Source organism: Chiloscyllium punctatum, chromosome 40 (genome assembly GCF_047496795.1).
Source record: "Chiloscyllium punctatum isolate Juve2018m chromosome 40, sChiPun1.3, whole genome shotgun sequence".
NCBI classification, from domain to species: Eukaryota; Metazoa; Chordata; class Chondrichthyes; order Orectolobiformes; family Hemiscylliidae; genus Chiloscyllium; species Chiloscyllium punctatum.
Window position 1 is genome coordinate 16,192,297 of NC_092778.1, and position 16,765 is coordinate 16,209,061.

Sequence of the window (16,765 nt, forward strand, 5' to 3'; positions counted from 1 at the left end):
CAGCTGCAAAAACATGTTAGACTTCTTGTTTTTCTTTGTTTTGTTCGCATAAGCACTAGCATCTAAGACATCAGCTTTAACACTTCAAAAATCAGTCGTTAGGGAGCTCATGTTGTAGAAGTGAAAACAAATACTCTGGTAAATGATACTGCATGATTTCTGGATAGTTACCATTAGGGAACGAAATCCATTCCTAAATTCAGAACTGATTTATATCACTCTTCATAATCCTAGCAGGACAAAATGCAAAAGCCTTGAACTAAATCTCCTTTTAATCTCTATATTTCATGCAGATCATGGCATAGTAGATAAAAGTGGACAAAGAATAATATTAGACATACAGCAAACCTTTTATTAACAGGCACCTGTGGGACCAGAAGTGTGTCAGTTGATCACATATGTGCTGAAGAAGGGCTTATGCCTGAAACATCAATTCTCCTGCTCCATGGATGCTGTCTGACCTGCTGTGCTTTTCCAGCACCACACTTTGAACTCTGCTCTCCAGCATCTGCAGTCCTCACTTTCTCCCAGTTGACCACATACTCTGGTTGATAAAGAGAGCTACAGAATCAATGTATAGCGACACACTAAGTAGTAGAAATGTAATGCAGGAGTTTTGCACCTCTCTGTTATACTTTATTTGCAGCATAAATCACTCAAATAGTAATGCAACTTTGCCTCAAATTAAACCTATCGGCCTGATCATTTTCACTCCCACCCTGAAATGACTGCCCAGATATTGTGAAATTGCAATAACACACTAAAGGTCTGGTGTTTCAAGTATCTAATTTTTGCTGGTTTCTCTCGAGTGCTGGTTCATAAGATCCTGGGTTAAACAAAGTTTGCTTTCCTTTTTATTTAATTCACAAAGCTTGTCGGTTGCTGCTTGCTTTTTGTTGTACAGTTATGAGACCTTCCATTTCCAATACATTGTTTTAACGTTACTCTGTGGAATTGAAGTCTATCTGAAGATGAGATTCTAAAATGTTGTTGTATTTCATCCTTAGTGTGCGAACTCTGAGTGCTCGTTACAGGGATTTTACCTCAAACAAGCAGAAGGAAATCTACAATGGCATCAAAGCTTATCTGCAACAAGGTGACATTAACATACTTTTGGTTCAATGTCTTTGAAATAAGCAGATTATTATTTGTCTGATTCAAGGGAATTGAAAACTCAGCCAGGGTTGTTGCAGCCTATTAATATCCAGAGACCTTTACTGAGGCCTACACCTGAGGTGATGGATGGTGAGTAGAGAATTACAGGAGCAGCCAGGATGCCACCAGTGCACCCTGTTTGGGTTCATACGTGATAAACAACAGAATGGTGTGAGGCTGCAGACAGCTATGGATCTATACCCTACTGAGAGTCATTAAAATGAGGAAGAAAGAAAGATTGTTATAAACTTTACATTGATCCTGGAGGAGAAAGCTGAGATTCTCTATTGTCAGCAGTACCGGTGAAGAGTTTGTAACATGTTTTCAAAAGTATAGCTCTCCGTTTTACTCAGAGTTGATGTGGAGTCTTTGTTTTGCATAACAGGTCCCAAACCCAAATGCTATGATGTGAATGATCCAGTCCTGAACTCCACTGCCTGGTTTGCTCAATATCTGGGATTATATATGAACCAAATTTCACTGAGTGATCTTCAATCTTTCTTTGATAATGAAACACAGGTGTGTATTACCCTTCTTATCTTATATGAATGATTGTGTTCTCTGGGAAACAGACCTTTACTCAAAGATCCAGTTAGGCTAACATCCAATTGCTTGACCAATACATTCCAGTATGTTTGGTAATGTAGGAGTTTGCTTCCAACAGATGTAATCCCAAGTTTAAATCTAGTATCACACTGATAATGAATCAGCCTATTTGAGATCGTGGCTGAGGAAGTCGTGCAAATTGAAAGATGAATTGTCAACTTCCGATTCATCTAAAAGTGAATTTTGATTCCTACTGGCTTTTACACTGAGAATTTGCCAGTGATGACACTGTGTGCATTTGGTGCCGAGTGTGTTCGCAGTGATTGTGGCTTGCAGCAACACAAGCCAGAACATTTCATTATTTAAAATGTGAAAGAACACTGAATCATTGGGGCTAACAGTTAAATACCTTCTAATCTTTGCACAGCTTCAAGAATTTGTGGTAGATTCTGAAAACCTGGCGCTTCTGGACAATCTGACTCTATCCACTGAAGTTTCAAAGTTCTACCTCCAATTGCTGCTTGCCAACAACCCGAATGTCAACGTTTCAAGGTATATCTTAGATGATGCTTATTTTCCCAACATTGATTTTGAATGGGAAGGTTGAGGACATAATCCTTCTGGAACTGAATCAAGTGCAGAGAATGTGTACAGTCAGATATTTGAGCAGGCATGTGGAGAAGGAGCGGCATTGGCAATTTGGAACAAGTCTGTCAGAGGCCGAAAGGTGAAGTTGGGTTTGATATGGGGGAGATAAAGCCTGAAGACCTGTCAGTTCTGTGAAATGGTCAGCCAGATTTGGATAAAGTTCTTAGTCGTTTGAACTTTGTTTAAAAAGAAGGCAGTTTAGAACTTAATAATTTAAGGGTTAAAACCAACTCTCCCAGTTAGCGAGCAGTGAATCCTGGCAGATGTTGGGACCTGAGGCAGCTTGTGCTGGTGATATTCAAATAGTAAATATTCAAATTACTGATAGCAATGAGTGAAATAGGGCTGGAGAGAAGGAGAGTTCCTCATAAAAGCAAATTACTGTGGATGCTGGAATCTGAAACCAAAAGAGAAAATGCTGGAAAATCTCAGCAGGTCTGACAGCATCTGTAAGGAGGGAAAAGAGCTGACATTTCGAGTTTGACCCTTTGTCAAAGCTTTGAGAAAGGGTCAGTTAGATTCGAAACGTCAGCTCTTTTCTTTCCTTACAAATGGTGCCAGACCTGCTGAGATTTTCCAGCATTTTCTCACCAAAGAGTTCCTCATCTCTGTGTGGAAACAAGTTCTTTCAACTTGGAAATAAAAGGAATTAATTTTCTGTAGAAATAGGTTGAGGAACATTGTAGAAACTTTGTTGATGGAATAGATGATGATATTCCCAAAAGTGTGAAATGCTATGACAATTTCACTTGGAGCAAACCTTAATGTATCGATGAAGTGTGAGCTGAAGTGAAAGGTGCTGATAAACTTTGTGACTGATGCTCTTTTACAGGCTGCCAAACTCCCTGGTTTGCTTCATTACTGATACTGATCTGCTTCAGTCATTGGACACACAGCAAGTCTTGTCTGTAGTAGCAATAATAAACCAAGTCTGTGGACTCAACGTACAGCCAAACACCACATCCAATGAAACAGCACCAGTTGTAGATCCAACAGATGAACAACTCAGGGTATGTGGGAAAATAATCGACTGCAGAACATTGAACTGCATGCTCTTAAGAACATTGTTACAGAGATGCTTCATGTTAAATCTTGTTTTGGAGAAGTTGGGCATTGAGAGACTCTGTGCTTTATACTGTTGCCTTCAATATTTTTTATTGAAGCCAGCCTGTGCAGAGAGAACGTTTTCTCTGCTTGAAGAGTGTCTTTTTGTGTGTGTTCATGAATATTTATGGAGAAAAGCATTTATGCTTCTATATTCCTGACTGTGTATGTAAACTAATGATTGCATCTTTACCCAGTACGTTTTGTTTTGATAACACACTAATTCTGTTTATGAAAAAACCTGGTTGAAATATATATTTTTTAAAAATCTAATTCAAATTTGGTATTTAATTGGTCATTGTGGAAAATGGAAGAAGTATTTTTATGTAAAATAAAACAAAGAACTGCAGTTGCTGGAGAACTGAGCCAAAAACTGAACTTGTTGATGAAACTCAGTAGGTCTGGCAGCTTGTGTGGGTTGGAAGCAGAATTTATAGTTGGAGTTTAATGTATTGTCAGTATTTTGATGTAGTAATGCACTGAGTATTGAGACCTGAGTGATGGTGCACTATTCCAGCCTCAGTAGGATGAACACAGTGTATTAATGTTCCGCATTCAATTTCTTTCATCCAGGCCTCAATAGCTATCGTGAGCAAAATCGACAACTTCACAGTGAGCACTTTGAATACTCTGGGACAAACAGCTGTTGGATTGTCAGTGTCACAGGTCGGAAATATTGGTGCGGAGACTCTGCAGAATGCGCTGCCAAGCCTGAGTAAAGTCAGAGGCTGGAATGTGGGCCAGGCCAACGCGATTGTCATCAGGTTACTCAGAAATGGCCTCCAGGTAAAAACTCGATAAATCTGAAATGAATGCATTATATTCATAAATGGCTGAATATCAATGTCGAGAATCAGATCATTGTGACATTTGAGAGGAGATTAGTTTTTTGGTTGGTGACTAGAGGTAATTTTTTTCCCCTTGTTTTGGGTTCAGTTCCGCTGTCAGACTTTTGAAATGCTTGAGAGGCAACTAAAGTAAGTTGCCTTTGTGAAACAAACTCGAGTCCTTGCGTGGATGGAAATTTCCTGTAAAATCCTTTTGAAGTTGTGGTATAGAAGTAGCACCAGTTTAATATTCTCCCACAATCCACAAATATTTAAGATATAATGTATCAAACAAACAAACTTGACCCTGTGACTGTGTATTGACAGTTTTTGATTTACTGCTGCTTCCTAATTAGGTTAATAACCCTGAGAATCTGCTGGGGCTAGGAAGCTTGGTGTCCGGCATTCCAAGTGATTTGTTCCAAGACATCAATCCTCGGGTGTTCATCAACATAATCTCAAATCCAACATTTGTTGAGAATATTGGAACAGCACCACAGTCAATACAAACCATATGTGTTCTGCAGGTGAGTGATATGGATTATACAGTCAGTTGAGGCAATAATGGTCCAAAATCCAGTTTCTTTTTGACTGCCATATTCACTTACTTTAAAATTTAATTCTCTTCTGTAAAGATTGCTTGCACCTCCCAATATTGCTGACAGGGTTTTGTATATCTGGGCTGAAGACCTGTTCTGTTTCATTGTAACTCAGGTGTTGCGGAACGTAGAAGACCCTGTCCAAACGGTGAAGATCATTCCATCTGTTCTAGCCAAAGAGGTCCCACCTGTGCTGTTAAACTCAAACTTAGGCCTCGGTGATGTCAATAACAAACAGTGGGCTCCCAGTCAGGTAATCATTTTGACTCAGTGACACTCAGTAATGATGCTGAGGGAGTTAGAGATACGGTGCAATTGAAAAATGTATATTAATTTAAAGACTAATGTAGACATCAGATCAGATTGAATGCTCCACAGCACATTTCCTCGGTCAGATTGTGTTAATGTTAACAAAAACCTTTAAGTCCTGTCGAATTATATTTCCATTTTGCCTGGTCCATTTGGTTTGCTCTGGATCTCAATAACCCCAAATATTCTAACAATGGAATAGATCCAATGTCCTTAATTAAAGCAAAATATGCAGCAACCAATACTGTAAACGTCTTGCCCATACAATGCTTACAATCACTAGTTTACCCTTTCACATGGACTTGTTCAAAGATTAGAGCAGAATATGTGATCAGCCTGTTCTGTCTGAACGTCTACTCACTGATCAGTCCCCCTCTCCAAGCTAGTTGAAGTTTTACTGTGAGTCAAGCTGATTGTATTCACAAAGAATCTCTGCATTTGCACACTCGATGCTAACCAGGCTCCAGCAAATGGTCAGTTTGACAACAGTCAACACCACAGTTTGTCATGTTTTCCACACAACGGGTTTGATCAATCAACTCATTAGGACAGGCTCATGTCTCCTTGCAAAGACACCTATCTCTTGCCTTTTATGATTTTTGATGTAAAACTTGTGCTTGTCCTCAGTGTTCATCACTTGTATGGATCGCGTTATCAGTATGGCATTTACACAGCATGACAAACACAAATGCAGCTGTTAAATACTCAAATTGTCACATCTGATTCACTGTGTGTGTTTAAACAAAACATCAGCTTTACCAGAATTACTGGAGCAGTTCAGTCCATTACTGCTGAGTTACAATGCTTCAGTCTAAACATACATTTCTCCACCTTAACACAAGCATTTTTAAAGTCATTACTTGGTCATCAGGTTTCATCTAACTTCATTTCGGCTAACCCAGCAATTGTTCAGTTGATTATTTAGACTTGGTTGTGTGTATTAATGATCTCAATACTTTTCTCCCACAGGCTGCAGTGTTCTTTGAAAATGTGGTGAAAAACAACAACAATTTTAAAGAGTAAGCTATTAACTTGACCAATATATATCTGTTTCCTTGATAATTTTTCTGTCTACACCATGATTTGTAGGATGTGTTGTCCATATGTGAACATGTATCTCATAGAAATGTTCCTGCAAGTCTCTGCCTCACAGCGCAAGAGACCTGGGTTCAATTCCTGCCTCAGGCGACTGACTGTGTGGAGTTTGCACGTTCTCCCCGTGTCTGCGTGGGTTTCCTCTGGGTGCTCCGGTTTCCTCCCACAGTCCAACGATGTGCAGGTCAGGTGAATTGGCCATGCAAAAATTGCCCGTAGTGTTAGGTAAGGGGTAAATGTAGGGGTATGGGTGGGTTGCGCTTCGGCGGGTCAGTGTGGACGTGTTGGGCCGAAGGGCCTGTTTCCACACTGTAATGTAATCTAATCTACAAGTAAGATAATCATGCCAATTTGAATGTCTTTATTCCCCATCCATGTCTGTTTTGACTGTTCATATTGTCTCAGTACCTTAGTTTGAAGGAAGTGAAGTGTTTAGAAATTAATGAATGATTTCATGATCTATTTCAGATTCTCCCCTTCTGTACTTCAAGGCTTCAGTTGTGGTGCAGTCAAGGACCTGAATTTTACAACATTTCTTCAGCTTGTTCAAGCAATGAAGGGGAAAGGGGCCAGGTTTGATGAAAGTCAGGTGAGATGTTCCACAGCAATCACATTGGAGACGAGTTTGAGTGTATGACCATACAGTGGCTATTGTTACAGATGGATTTTTTTGATCTCAAATAAATGACCATGTTGTGCAAACTAACTCTGATTGGAAAATCCTTCCCCAAAGATCAGCACTTAGATCAGAAATGTAACCATGAATGGATGAAGGAAATGTATGACAAGCAGGCATGATCAATTTTGACCAAATAACTAATTATGATTTCTGCGTGTGATAAGCTGCTATCAATGAGAGTTCCCCATTCATCTGTCTAATGTCAGACTAACTTATATTAACAAAAGTTCTGACTGGACTTTCAAATGGAAATTAAGCCAAATATTCAATGACGGAAATCTGTGAGTAGCTGATTTGAGTTCAAAGTTTGGCCTGTGTGGCGGTACAATATTGGATGTTGCAACAAACCTGATTTCTGTTCTGATAACATAGCCAAAGCGAATTCCCCTATTTAGCCAACATCGAGCCAAAATAGTAAGGAGAGAGAAATTTCATCAATTTGTTGTGTTTCTGTTCTCAGCATGTTTTGCTGGTTTCTCTTTTCAGCTGAGCTGCATGTCTGCAAGACTAACATCGAATGGAACCACACCAGCCATAGAGAGCCTCCCTTTGGATGTTCTTCTATTCTTCAAGTATGTTCTATTCCATTGCAATGTTCCACGATTGGTTTTTGAATATGTTTAGATGATGCTTATTTCCCAGGTGTAGAAGGATCTTTTTGCCTTTCAAGAGACATATAACCAGAGTCTAATTATCAAACATCTGCAGGAGGCAGATTTTGGACCACTTTTCAAAACTGTAAGATTTCTTCATGTCCTGGTAGCACTATCGGTGTCTTCATTTCACTGGGACAATAAATGGAGGAGAAAGATGAAGTAATATTATCATGTGTTAGACAGAATTGTTCCAGAAGGAGCTGGAAAGTGGCAGCAAATGAGAGAACACTCAACATTGACATTGAATTCTGCTAAGTCTCAGCCATCCAGGCGGAGGTGACCTGTATGGGTGTCTTTTTCAACAATTATTTCGATATGGCGTTTGTAATTTTATGCATATCCTTGATGAATTTGTCTGAGAATGAACTGTTTTTCTGAAACAAGACTGGAACACAGAACAAGACATAATGTCCAAGGCTGATTGAGCCAGCAACATTTCAATGGATATATTTCATGATTTTATTCAATATTTTCCCATCAATGAACATTTCAGAATGAGATGCTGGAAAAAAATCTGAGATCTTTCCCTATTAATCTCTGCGCAGGAAGTGTATGCATGATCACTTGGCAGAATCTGCATTTGCGTCTGTGCTGTCACTTGTAAATAGACTGAAGCTGGGAGAATGAGCACAGGAGTTGTTGTTGATTATGCAGTTCATTCTCCTCACTGTAACCTGAATAAACTTCTGTTTACTTTTGTAGCTCTGTACAGTTCAGGAATTCACCCAACTGCAAAACATTCTTCAAATTAGTTGGGAAATCAAACATTGACATCTTGAGAAAAGAATCAAGCAGAAGACGGAATCTATTATATGACGCCAGGACCTGTTTGGTAAGGATGACATGTTGATATGTCCTACAAAGTGCAAAGAGAAGCCAGTTGTACCTTGTGACCATGTAATTTCAAGCGCAATACCTGACCATTGGTACCTCACGCCATTTGAGAACTAACTCTTCAATAAGATTAAAGGCGAAATGAAAGTTACATTAAATCATTGATAACATTCTTCTCTTTACTAGCTCTGCTGGTTGGTCGAACCTTCTTCCCTTTATTTACTAATGCTAAATCCTTTCAAACCGGTCTGTCTTCACTTTGAGTTTTCTGTGTCAGTGCATTGGTTCGAGTGTGGGACAAACCATTCAGGGTGTTATGTCGTTATGTTGGTGAAATACTGTCACCAACTGAGATGCAGCTGACATAATTGTACATGCACCTTCAACATAACTGTACACATGACATTTTCAATATATCTGTAGCTTCAATAGAGTTAAGGGAAGCTGACAACAATAAGACTTAGTTAAGCAGCCATAGAAACAGTTGGTTGGATGTGGATGTGAACAACGCCATCATGACAGACAACACATATCAATTTTTCAATGAACTGATAAGTTCCTGAAGATCTCTTGTAGTTTGTGAGCAGTAGCCCATGTACTGGGAAGCTGAGAGACTAAGGCTTCTGGGAATGAAGACATATTCCATTCTGACACTTGGTGCTGCACTTTGGGAATTAGTTATTTATCTGCAATGACCTGATGCCCTGTCCACCTCTCTGAGCGACTGGGCCGTGTGTACATTTGCTCCCATGTTTGCCAATAAGGCCACATCAGTGACAGAGCCAAAGAAATTTTGCAATAAAAGACCACCTGATCTTCAATCGGTTTCTCATAATCTTGAATTTCCCAGTGAGTTTTATATCTAAGTTATCCAGTCTGAGTTATGGACATGAATGAACACTCCACTGTTCATCAGTATCAGTATAGTGTGTGTTCATTCTGCTGAGGTTACAGTGACTGCAAGTAGAGAACCCCAGAGTCAAAGGAAAATCTCTCTCTGGCAAAGTGAAGAAAATTACCATCATGCTACTTTCTGCAGCTTCTGTAGTCTTCAAGGTGAACTGTATGTTATTTATTTGTGATGCTGCTGTCCTGAAATTGCTCATGTTTCCAAACATTCAGGGAATTTCTGGCAGGAATCTGACAGAGGAGAGTGTGACAATCCTGGGTAAATTAGTGTGTGACCTCAAGGGATCCGTCATCGCAGAATCTGATATTTCCATCTTGGACCCATTGAAAACATGTCGCTCGCATACAGACGATCAGAAAAAAGCCATTGAAGGTCTCCTAAAGAGAGGAGTTAGCAGATACGGGTGAGTGTGAAATGTTCACCTAATTCCATACAGACTTCACCCAGGTTACTCCATCTCTTGCCACTTGTAATGCTGTGAATTTGTAAAGGGAATGTAGAAATTTACTTTGCAACAAACCCCATGCGCACGCGAGTGAAAGCAGATGGAATGTATTAATAACAGACCATTACCTTCTAATATCAGACAAACATGCACAATTTGGAAAATAAGGTGACTGTTACTGATAGTGCCAAGTGATTTGCTCAGGGACTGTGTGATTATCTCTAATCCAGGTCTGTATTTCACCAACACTTTCATTTTGGATTTGTCTCGAGATGGTCAGAATGGCAGAAGGCCATCTTTTGTTTGAGAACTTCCTATTTCTCTCTGCACTCTCAGTGACATGTTCCTTATCTCAGTTTTTCTTTGTCTGTAGTGTTCCTTCATCATGGTCTTCATCGACAATCCAAGATCTCGGAAACCTTCCTTTGACATTGACTCCCGTCACATGGACTCTAGTAAACAGGGTATGGTTGATATGGTTGAAAGTTGATTCAGATACTTCATTTTGTGAGACAGTAGCCAAGCAGAATTATTTAGTTGCAGCATAAAAGACTCTACCTTTCAAGAATTTTCTTGAGAAGCAAAATGATTGTACTTAGTCACATAATCACTTTTTACCCACTCAAACATTGGACCTGTAGATTGATAAAAACTGTTTTAATCCACTATGCTGTGCTGGCTGCCTTTATAAATTTGAATGAAGATACTGACTGTTTGTCACTGTCTTACCATGGGATTGAGTCATGGAGTCAAATACCACGGAAACAGACTCTTTGGTCCAACCCGTCCATGCTGACCATAATTGCAAACAAAACTCGACCCACCTGCCCATATCTGTCCAAATAGTTCTGATTCATACACTTATCCAAATGTCTTTGAAATATTGAAACTGTACCCAGATCCATCATTTCCTCATTCCACACATGAACCACTCTCTGTGTGAAAAGATTGCTCTCATTTCTCTTTTGAAACTTTCTCCTCTCACCTTGTCTTGAAATCCCCCATTGAAGGGAAAAAAACACCTATTGTTCATCTTATAACTACCCCTTATGATTTCATAAACCTGTATCAGGTCCCCTCTCAACTTCCTGTGCTCCAGTGAAGAAAGTCCCAGCCAATCCAGCCTCTCCCTATGACTCAAACCTTCCATTCCCAGTGCATTCCTGGGAATCTCTCCTGAGCCGTATCCAACTTAATAATACCCTTCCTATAACTGAGTGACCAGAACTGGACGCAGTACTCCAGAACATCCTGTACAATGATCTTCATCCTTTTCTTCAGATCTGTATTTGAAGATTCATAATTTGAGTTGAAACAATTACGGATTTGTAATCATTGTATCTGTGAAAGTTGTAGCAGCTCATTCAGAACAGAGTGGAGCTGCTTTTACCACTGCAAATTTTTTTTGCTGAAGTTAGCAAGAGAATATTCAATTGAATTTGTGATATTAGAGAGTCTGATTTGTTCATGAGGTGAGAACTTCCCCTCACCCTGTAGCCATCATTCCCTCAGTGAAACACTGATGTGTTCTGTCAAGTGTGTTCATCACTGAAGAATATATTCTTGATAACGTTCATACTGGAGAAGTATGAACTGTGATATGAGAGTTTTCTGGAGAAATCCTACAGTGTTTCCATTTCTTCCAATGCAGGTTGTCCTTCTTGAAGCTCTTCCAAGATTTGTAAAGAAAGCAAAACGTTCGAGACCTCCATATGAGATCCTGATCTTTATTAAACAGCTCAATCTGCGAAGATCTAACAATACAGCAAGTATGTTGATAAAATACTGTCTGTGTGAATAAAATGTACTTGTAAATCAGCAGGAAGTGGACAAGTCTGGTCTTTAACAATGTGTTACAGCTTCGGTTCATGAGCATGAAATAGAAAGGGAGGTTTTCAAAAGCCTTTCATTCTGTCTGATAGCTCAGTATGCTGTGGTCTGTGGGATAGAATATCATTGTAGTGTTAGGTTGGAATATAACTTTGCAGAGCCAAACTCATGGAGAAAAACATAAGGTGGAGCAGCAATTTGTGCGCTGCTGGCAGTGTTCTATAGTTGGGTATCTGCTGAATGTTTAGAGAGTGCGTCCATGTGACTATGAGTTGAGTGATCACTTTGCAGGTAGCAAGGTAGTTTCCATTCACTGTACATATTAGCAAGAGATACTTAAATGTTCTTTGTCAACTGCAGGTCAGTAATGCTTGTTATGTCTTTCTGAAAGCATTTCTGTAGTCTGGGACTTGCCATAGAAAACTGCTGATTTGTATTTGATGTTTTGAGAGCAAAAATTTCCAGCAAACAGAAACATATTGATCTAATAGAGGTTTGTGTCTCCAGACTGCACCGAGGGCTTAATCACAGCAGAAGACATTAATGACCTGACCCCTGCAATCTATGCCCCATCCCAGTTAGACCTCTGTTTGGGTGACCGTGTACTGAAAGACAATGTGCTCCAACTGGGAGCTCTTGCCTTTGATCCAACTCAGCTGGAGGTTCTGAAAAAGAGACTCTTAAAGGTATGTGACCATGATGTAAACATTGACAAAATAACCCTTTTGCTTAATATGTCGCGTGCTTTGTGTAACTGCAAGTGCAAACATTTTGAACAGTTGTGATGTGATAAAGTTGAAGAACTTGACCACTACCATCGACAGTACAGAGAAAGGTGGCCACATATTTTAGTTTGTGTCACAAATGGAGAAAGTGTGTTGGCATGAACTGCATGTGGCTGGAGAACAGTTCTTCAAATGGTATTGTAAAAATGTTTGCATTAGCTTTGTCTCTGTAGTGTGGTTTGAACAGGGAAAGGGAATAATGAGTCATTATTAGGTCTCAACCTATTTTTAACCTGAACTGTGGAAACACTGGAAACTTAGAAAATAGGAGCAGGACAAGACCATTCGTCCCAAATGCACTGCACTGCCACTCAGCAACATCATTGTCAAGGTTTTGTGAGATTAACCCAAATCAATCCATTGCTAAAGGTTTCTGACCTGAAATGCAATCTGAGTCTGGATTTGAAGATTACAAATAACTTCTCAAACACTGTCTACATCTGATTATTTTTGGTTGCTTGACACAGATTTATCCCAGCGGACTACCCGAAAAGCAGATTCAACTTTTAGGGAACATGTCGACTGCGTTTAATGAGACAGAAGTCAGCAGCTGGAATATCACTCGAGTTGGGACACTTTCTGCATTAATGAAGCAACAGCTGGAAAACACAACGGTACTGAAAGGAGGAGAATATCCCCATTAAATTATTGTTATCTGCAGAGATATGATAACGAGCTTGTGAAAGATAGCTGAAAGTTACTGTCACAAATGTCTAAGATAGCAGTCTTTCTTGAAGCAAGACCCCTCTGTCCAAGCAGAAAAGATTGAGTAATTTCCTCCAAATTGATTGCAGTCTTTAATTACTGGTAATTACAAACTGTTGTAACTGAGATTTGAGGAAAATAATTCATCGTATAAACCAAAATTTATTGATGAAAATCTTGTCTAAATGGAACAAAAACTGCAGGAACTTGATTTGAATATTGCATTGTTCTAAATATGAATAAATGAGCAAAGAAAAGCAAGCACCTTAAGTTTGTAGGTTCTACTTTGTAACTATGCATTATGGATATATCTTCCAATAGATCATATCCATTGTTACGAGATATCTCCAGTTGGGAGGTGAACTGAATGCCGTTGCTGTGAAAGCTATTGGTGGAGCTAACTTGTGTACTTTGGATGAACAGCAGCTCTCAGCAATTTCAAACTTGACGTGAGTGTTGTACCTTTTCATTGCTGGTTTCCTGTCAAGTACAATGTGATCAATTCGAACAGGATCAAAATTGCTGAATCAACCAACTCTTGTGCAATGTAGTTGTGAAGTCATTGGCCTTTCCTGGCAGACATTGCTTTTGTGCACAATCCAATCAACAGGCTATTAAACAATTGAAAAGCCTCACAACAGCAGCTCTTCCCTCAAGTCACTAGATTATTTCATCAGCCCATTCTAACATGATTTGCTGAATTAATATTGTAATAAAAGTGTGAATTATTTTGGAGATATTTTCTAATCATCCAATTCATAGATGTTATTACACATCCCTGGAGTAGGCGGGAATTGAAGTCACGCCTACTGGCTCAGAGGCAGGGACACTTCCACAGTGCCACAAGGACCCCTTGAGTCATGTCAGAAGATGTGATTTCCAAATTGGCCCACCTCACTGTACCACAATAAATGACTGAGTAAATCTTTGGGCTGGGAATGAACTGTCAGGTGGCGATGCAGAAGCATGAAGGAAAACTAACATTGGAACCTTCCTCCCACAGGGATGCAGGATTTCTGGATCTTTCTCTGTGCGCCCAGTCTAAGAAAGACTTGCTTTATCAATCAGCATTCGCAGCATTGAGGTCTCAGCGAGATAATCCAATTGCCTACTTCCAGCTGATAAAGGCCTATATTGGTGAGTAAAATGATTCAGAAGGAACCTCATCAGCACTGACTTTTGACGGGTGGAGTTTCTGCTGGTCTGATCTGGAGTTCACTCTCACTCACTGTTGGCACCACAGGAACACACTGAAATTCAGGAGCTCAGATTGGCAGAACTTCAGGACCCATGTTTACACAGTTTCTGTCTGAGCAGATAAGATTGAATAATTTCCTCCAAATTGATTGCAGTCTTTAATTACTGGGAATTGTCAAATGTTGTAACTGAGATTTGAGGAAAATAATTTATTGGATAAACCAAAATGTATTGGTGAAAATCTTGTCTCATTGGAACAAAAACAGCAGGAACTTTATTTGAATGTTGCGTCATTCTCACTGTAGTCAGACTGTAATTTAACTTTCCGAGATGGTTAAACATTCAATTGACACGTTTGTGATGGGTTGCTTATATCTTGAATCAGTTAGTTACAGTGCTCTTACATTGAATGAAATCAGCAGAAATAATGTGAATAGATGTGCAGCCAGTGCAGGGAAATAGTGTTAGATCAGGAAATCAGGAATGATCTGTGTAAATAATGGAGTGGGCTGAGAGTTCTGAATGGGGTCTTCCTGCTCCTATTTCTTATGACCTTCTGGATGCCTGGAATCATCTCTGCTGTTTCAGGAGGGAACCGGATGCACTGTTGCAGCAAATCCATCACTTTACCAAGTCTTTGTAGACTGTTGTAAGCCGAGTGCAGAAACCAAAGCAGCACCCATCAAGTGTGGAATGAGTGAGCAGGATGGATGCAGTGTTGTGTCTGCACTCCTGGAGCATCCCATGATCTCTCCCACACTTGTACGTGAACACGGGGAGTGACAGCAGTTACCCACCCATCGGAAACACATCCACGATCAGTTAGGGCCTGATCCCAAGCAATTGTCTCAGCTTCTGTTCTTCAGTTTTTTTACCTTTTCTCCTCATTTGTCAATTGTCTCTCTATCGAAATTTTCTCCCAATTTTGTAACATGCCATTGGGCCCCGGGCAACTAAAAATTGTCTCCTTGTCTTCAGGTGGTGCTACAGCTGATGATCTGAGGTTTCTTGCAAATAACAGCATCAACATGGACTTTGAAACCTTCATCGGGTTGAATCCGGAAGAAGTCAGGGTACAATTGTCTTGTTCTGATAATATTTTAGTATAACAGTGATTCCATTTCCATTTTTATGTCTCGTCAAGTCTGATCTTCGTTCTTGTGCAGTGTCCCTTTGAGCCAGAAAGGATACAGCTGATTGGTGCTGTTGCTGTGATCCAGCTGATGATCCCATTGTTAGATCTTTCAGTCTGGCTGCACTTGCTGTCACCCAGGACCATATGCTTTGGCAGCGACAATCTTCAAATACAATTGTGATTGAATCCTAACAAGCATGTTCAAAATAGAAAATTTATCAATTTCTTTCTTGAACCTGTTGATTGATTCTGCCTCCAATGCACTCTGGGGCTGTGAGGTCCCACAGATTCACAACAATTTGAGAGAAGTAGTTTCTCCCTATCCAGGTTTTGAACCTAGCTCCTCTAACTCTGCTTCTTTCTCTTGTTCGAGACTGTGCTACAATTGGGAACATCTGTTCAGCATCCACTTTTTTTCGTTGTGCTTGAGTCGTTTATATCCCTCAAGCAATGCCTCCTCATTTTTCTGAAGTCCAATGAATATGAATCCCTGTGGACATCTGTTGTTAAAAATACATGTAAAGATTATCTCTGGTTCTGTTCTGCTCCACCAGGCTTTCTGCAGAATACCAACAGCTACTTACTGGGACAGCTTGCATTATTAACTATAAAATAGAATATTCTCAGATGGATGTATGATATGTACCTAATATTTGTAGTTACTGTGAGTCACCATGGTTCAGGGGTGTAAATGACTCCCAGCGGATTCATTATGTCATATGTTGTTTCTGTTTCAGAACCTGACTTCCCAGGATCTGATTAACCTGCTTGGAATTAACCTTGGGGATCTTCAGCGTGGCGCGAATGAAACTGTCGTGGTTGTCTGGGTGGCCGCACACCCTGAGTCTGAAGTCAGGAGACTGGGATTGACAGGCGGAATTCCTGAAATTTCACCAGGTAATGGCCTCACTGAAGTCAGGAGGTACCCTGCACAAATACCAGTTGCGTTTTGCTGTGCACATGAAAGCCTCCACAATACGTTTAGAACATTTTTATCTAAACTGTGGGATCCATGGTTTAAGGGGCCTGCATTTACTGTTATGTCAATCAGTTCTGTAAAAGCATGTGTAAAATAATGAGTACGTTGTAGTCTGGAAATAAGGAAGCCGACCAAAGTCAACGTTTCGGAGATTTCATTTTTTCCAGGATCAGTTGTAAATTCAACTGTAGGCCAGATGAATTATTTATCGCCGAACTGAATGTAATGATATCTGACTAATAATGATGGAAATTTACTTGTAACACCATTTAACAAGAATCATCTTTCATTTTCAGAACCGAGACCGACTGATAGGGTAAGGCTGAC

General features: G+C 39.9%; 1 protein-coding gene across 1 annotated transcript in view; it reads left to right on the plus strand.

Annotated features, from left to right (window-relative positions):
* Window positions 1–16,765, plus strand: part of LOC140464383 (uncharacterized) — a 486,266-nt gene that overhangs the window by 338,311 nt on the left and 131,190 nt on the right. Inside the window, exons 230-250 of the mRNA XM_072559375.1 lie at window positions 1,008–1,096; window positions 1,541–1,674; window positions 2,129–2,253; window positions 3,182–3,359; window positions 4,027–4,239; window positions 4,637–4,807; window positions 4,995–5,132; window positions 6,158–6,207; window positions 6,752–6,872; window positions 7,449–7,534; window positions 8,321–8,450; window positions 9,575–9,765; window positions 10,181–10,271; window positions 11,459–11,576; window positions 12,145–12,323; window positions 12,890–13,036; window positions 13,449–13,576; window positions 14,131–14,264; window positions 15,303–15,397; window positions 16,197–16,356; window positions 16,735–16,754. Coding sequence (XP_072415476.1) covers window positions 1,008–1,096; window positions 1,541–1,674; window positions 2,129–2,253; window positions 3,182–3,359; window positions 4,027–4,239; window positions 4,637–4,807; window positions 4,995–5,132; window positions 6,158–6,207; window positions 6,752–6,872; window positions 7,449–7,534; window positions 8,321–8,450; window positions 9,575–9,765; window positions 10,181–10,271; window positions 11,459–11,576; window positions 12,145–12,323; window positions 12,890–13,036; window positions 13,449–13,576; window positions 14,131–14,264; window positions 15,303–15,397; window positions 16,197–16,356; window positions 16,735–16,754 — 2,698 coding nt within the window. The remainder of the gene's footprint in view (window positions 1–1,007; window positions 1,097–1,540; window positions 1,675–2,128; window positions 2,254–3,181; window positions 3,360–4,026; window positions 4,240–4,636; window positions 4,808–4,994; window positions 5,133–6,157; window positions 6,208–6,751; window positions 6,873–7,448; window positions 7,535–8,320; window positions 8,451–9,574; window positions 9,766–10,180; window positions 10,272–11,458; window positions 11,577–12,144; window positions 12,324–12,889; window positions 13,037–13,448; window positions 13,577–14,130; window positions 14,265–15,302; window positions 15,398–16,196; window positions 16,357–16,734; window positions 16,755–16,765) is intronic.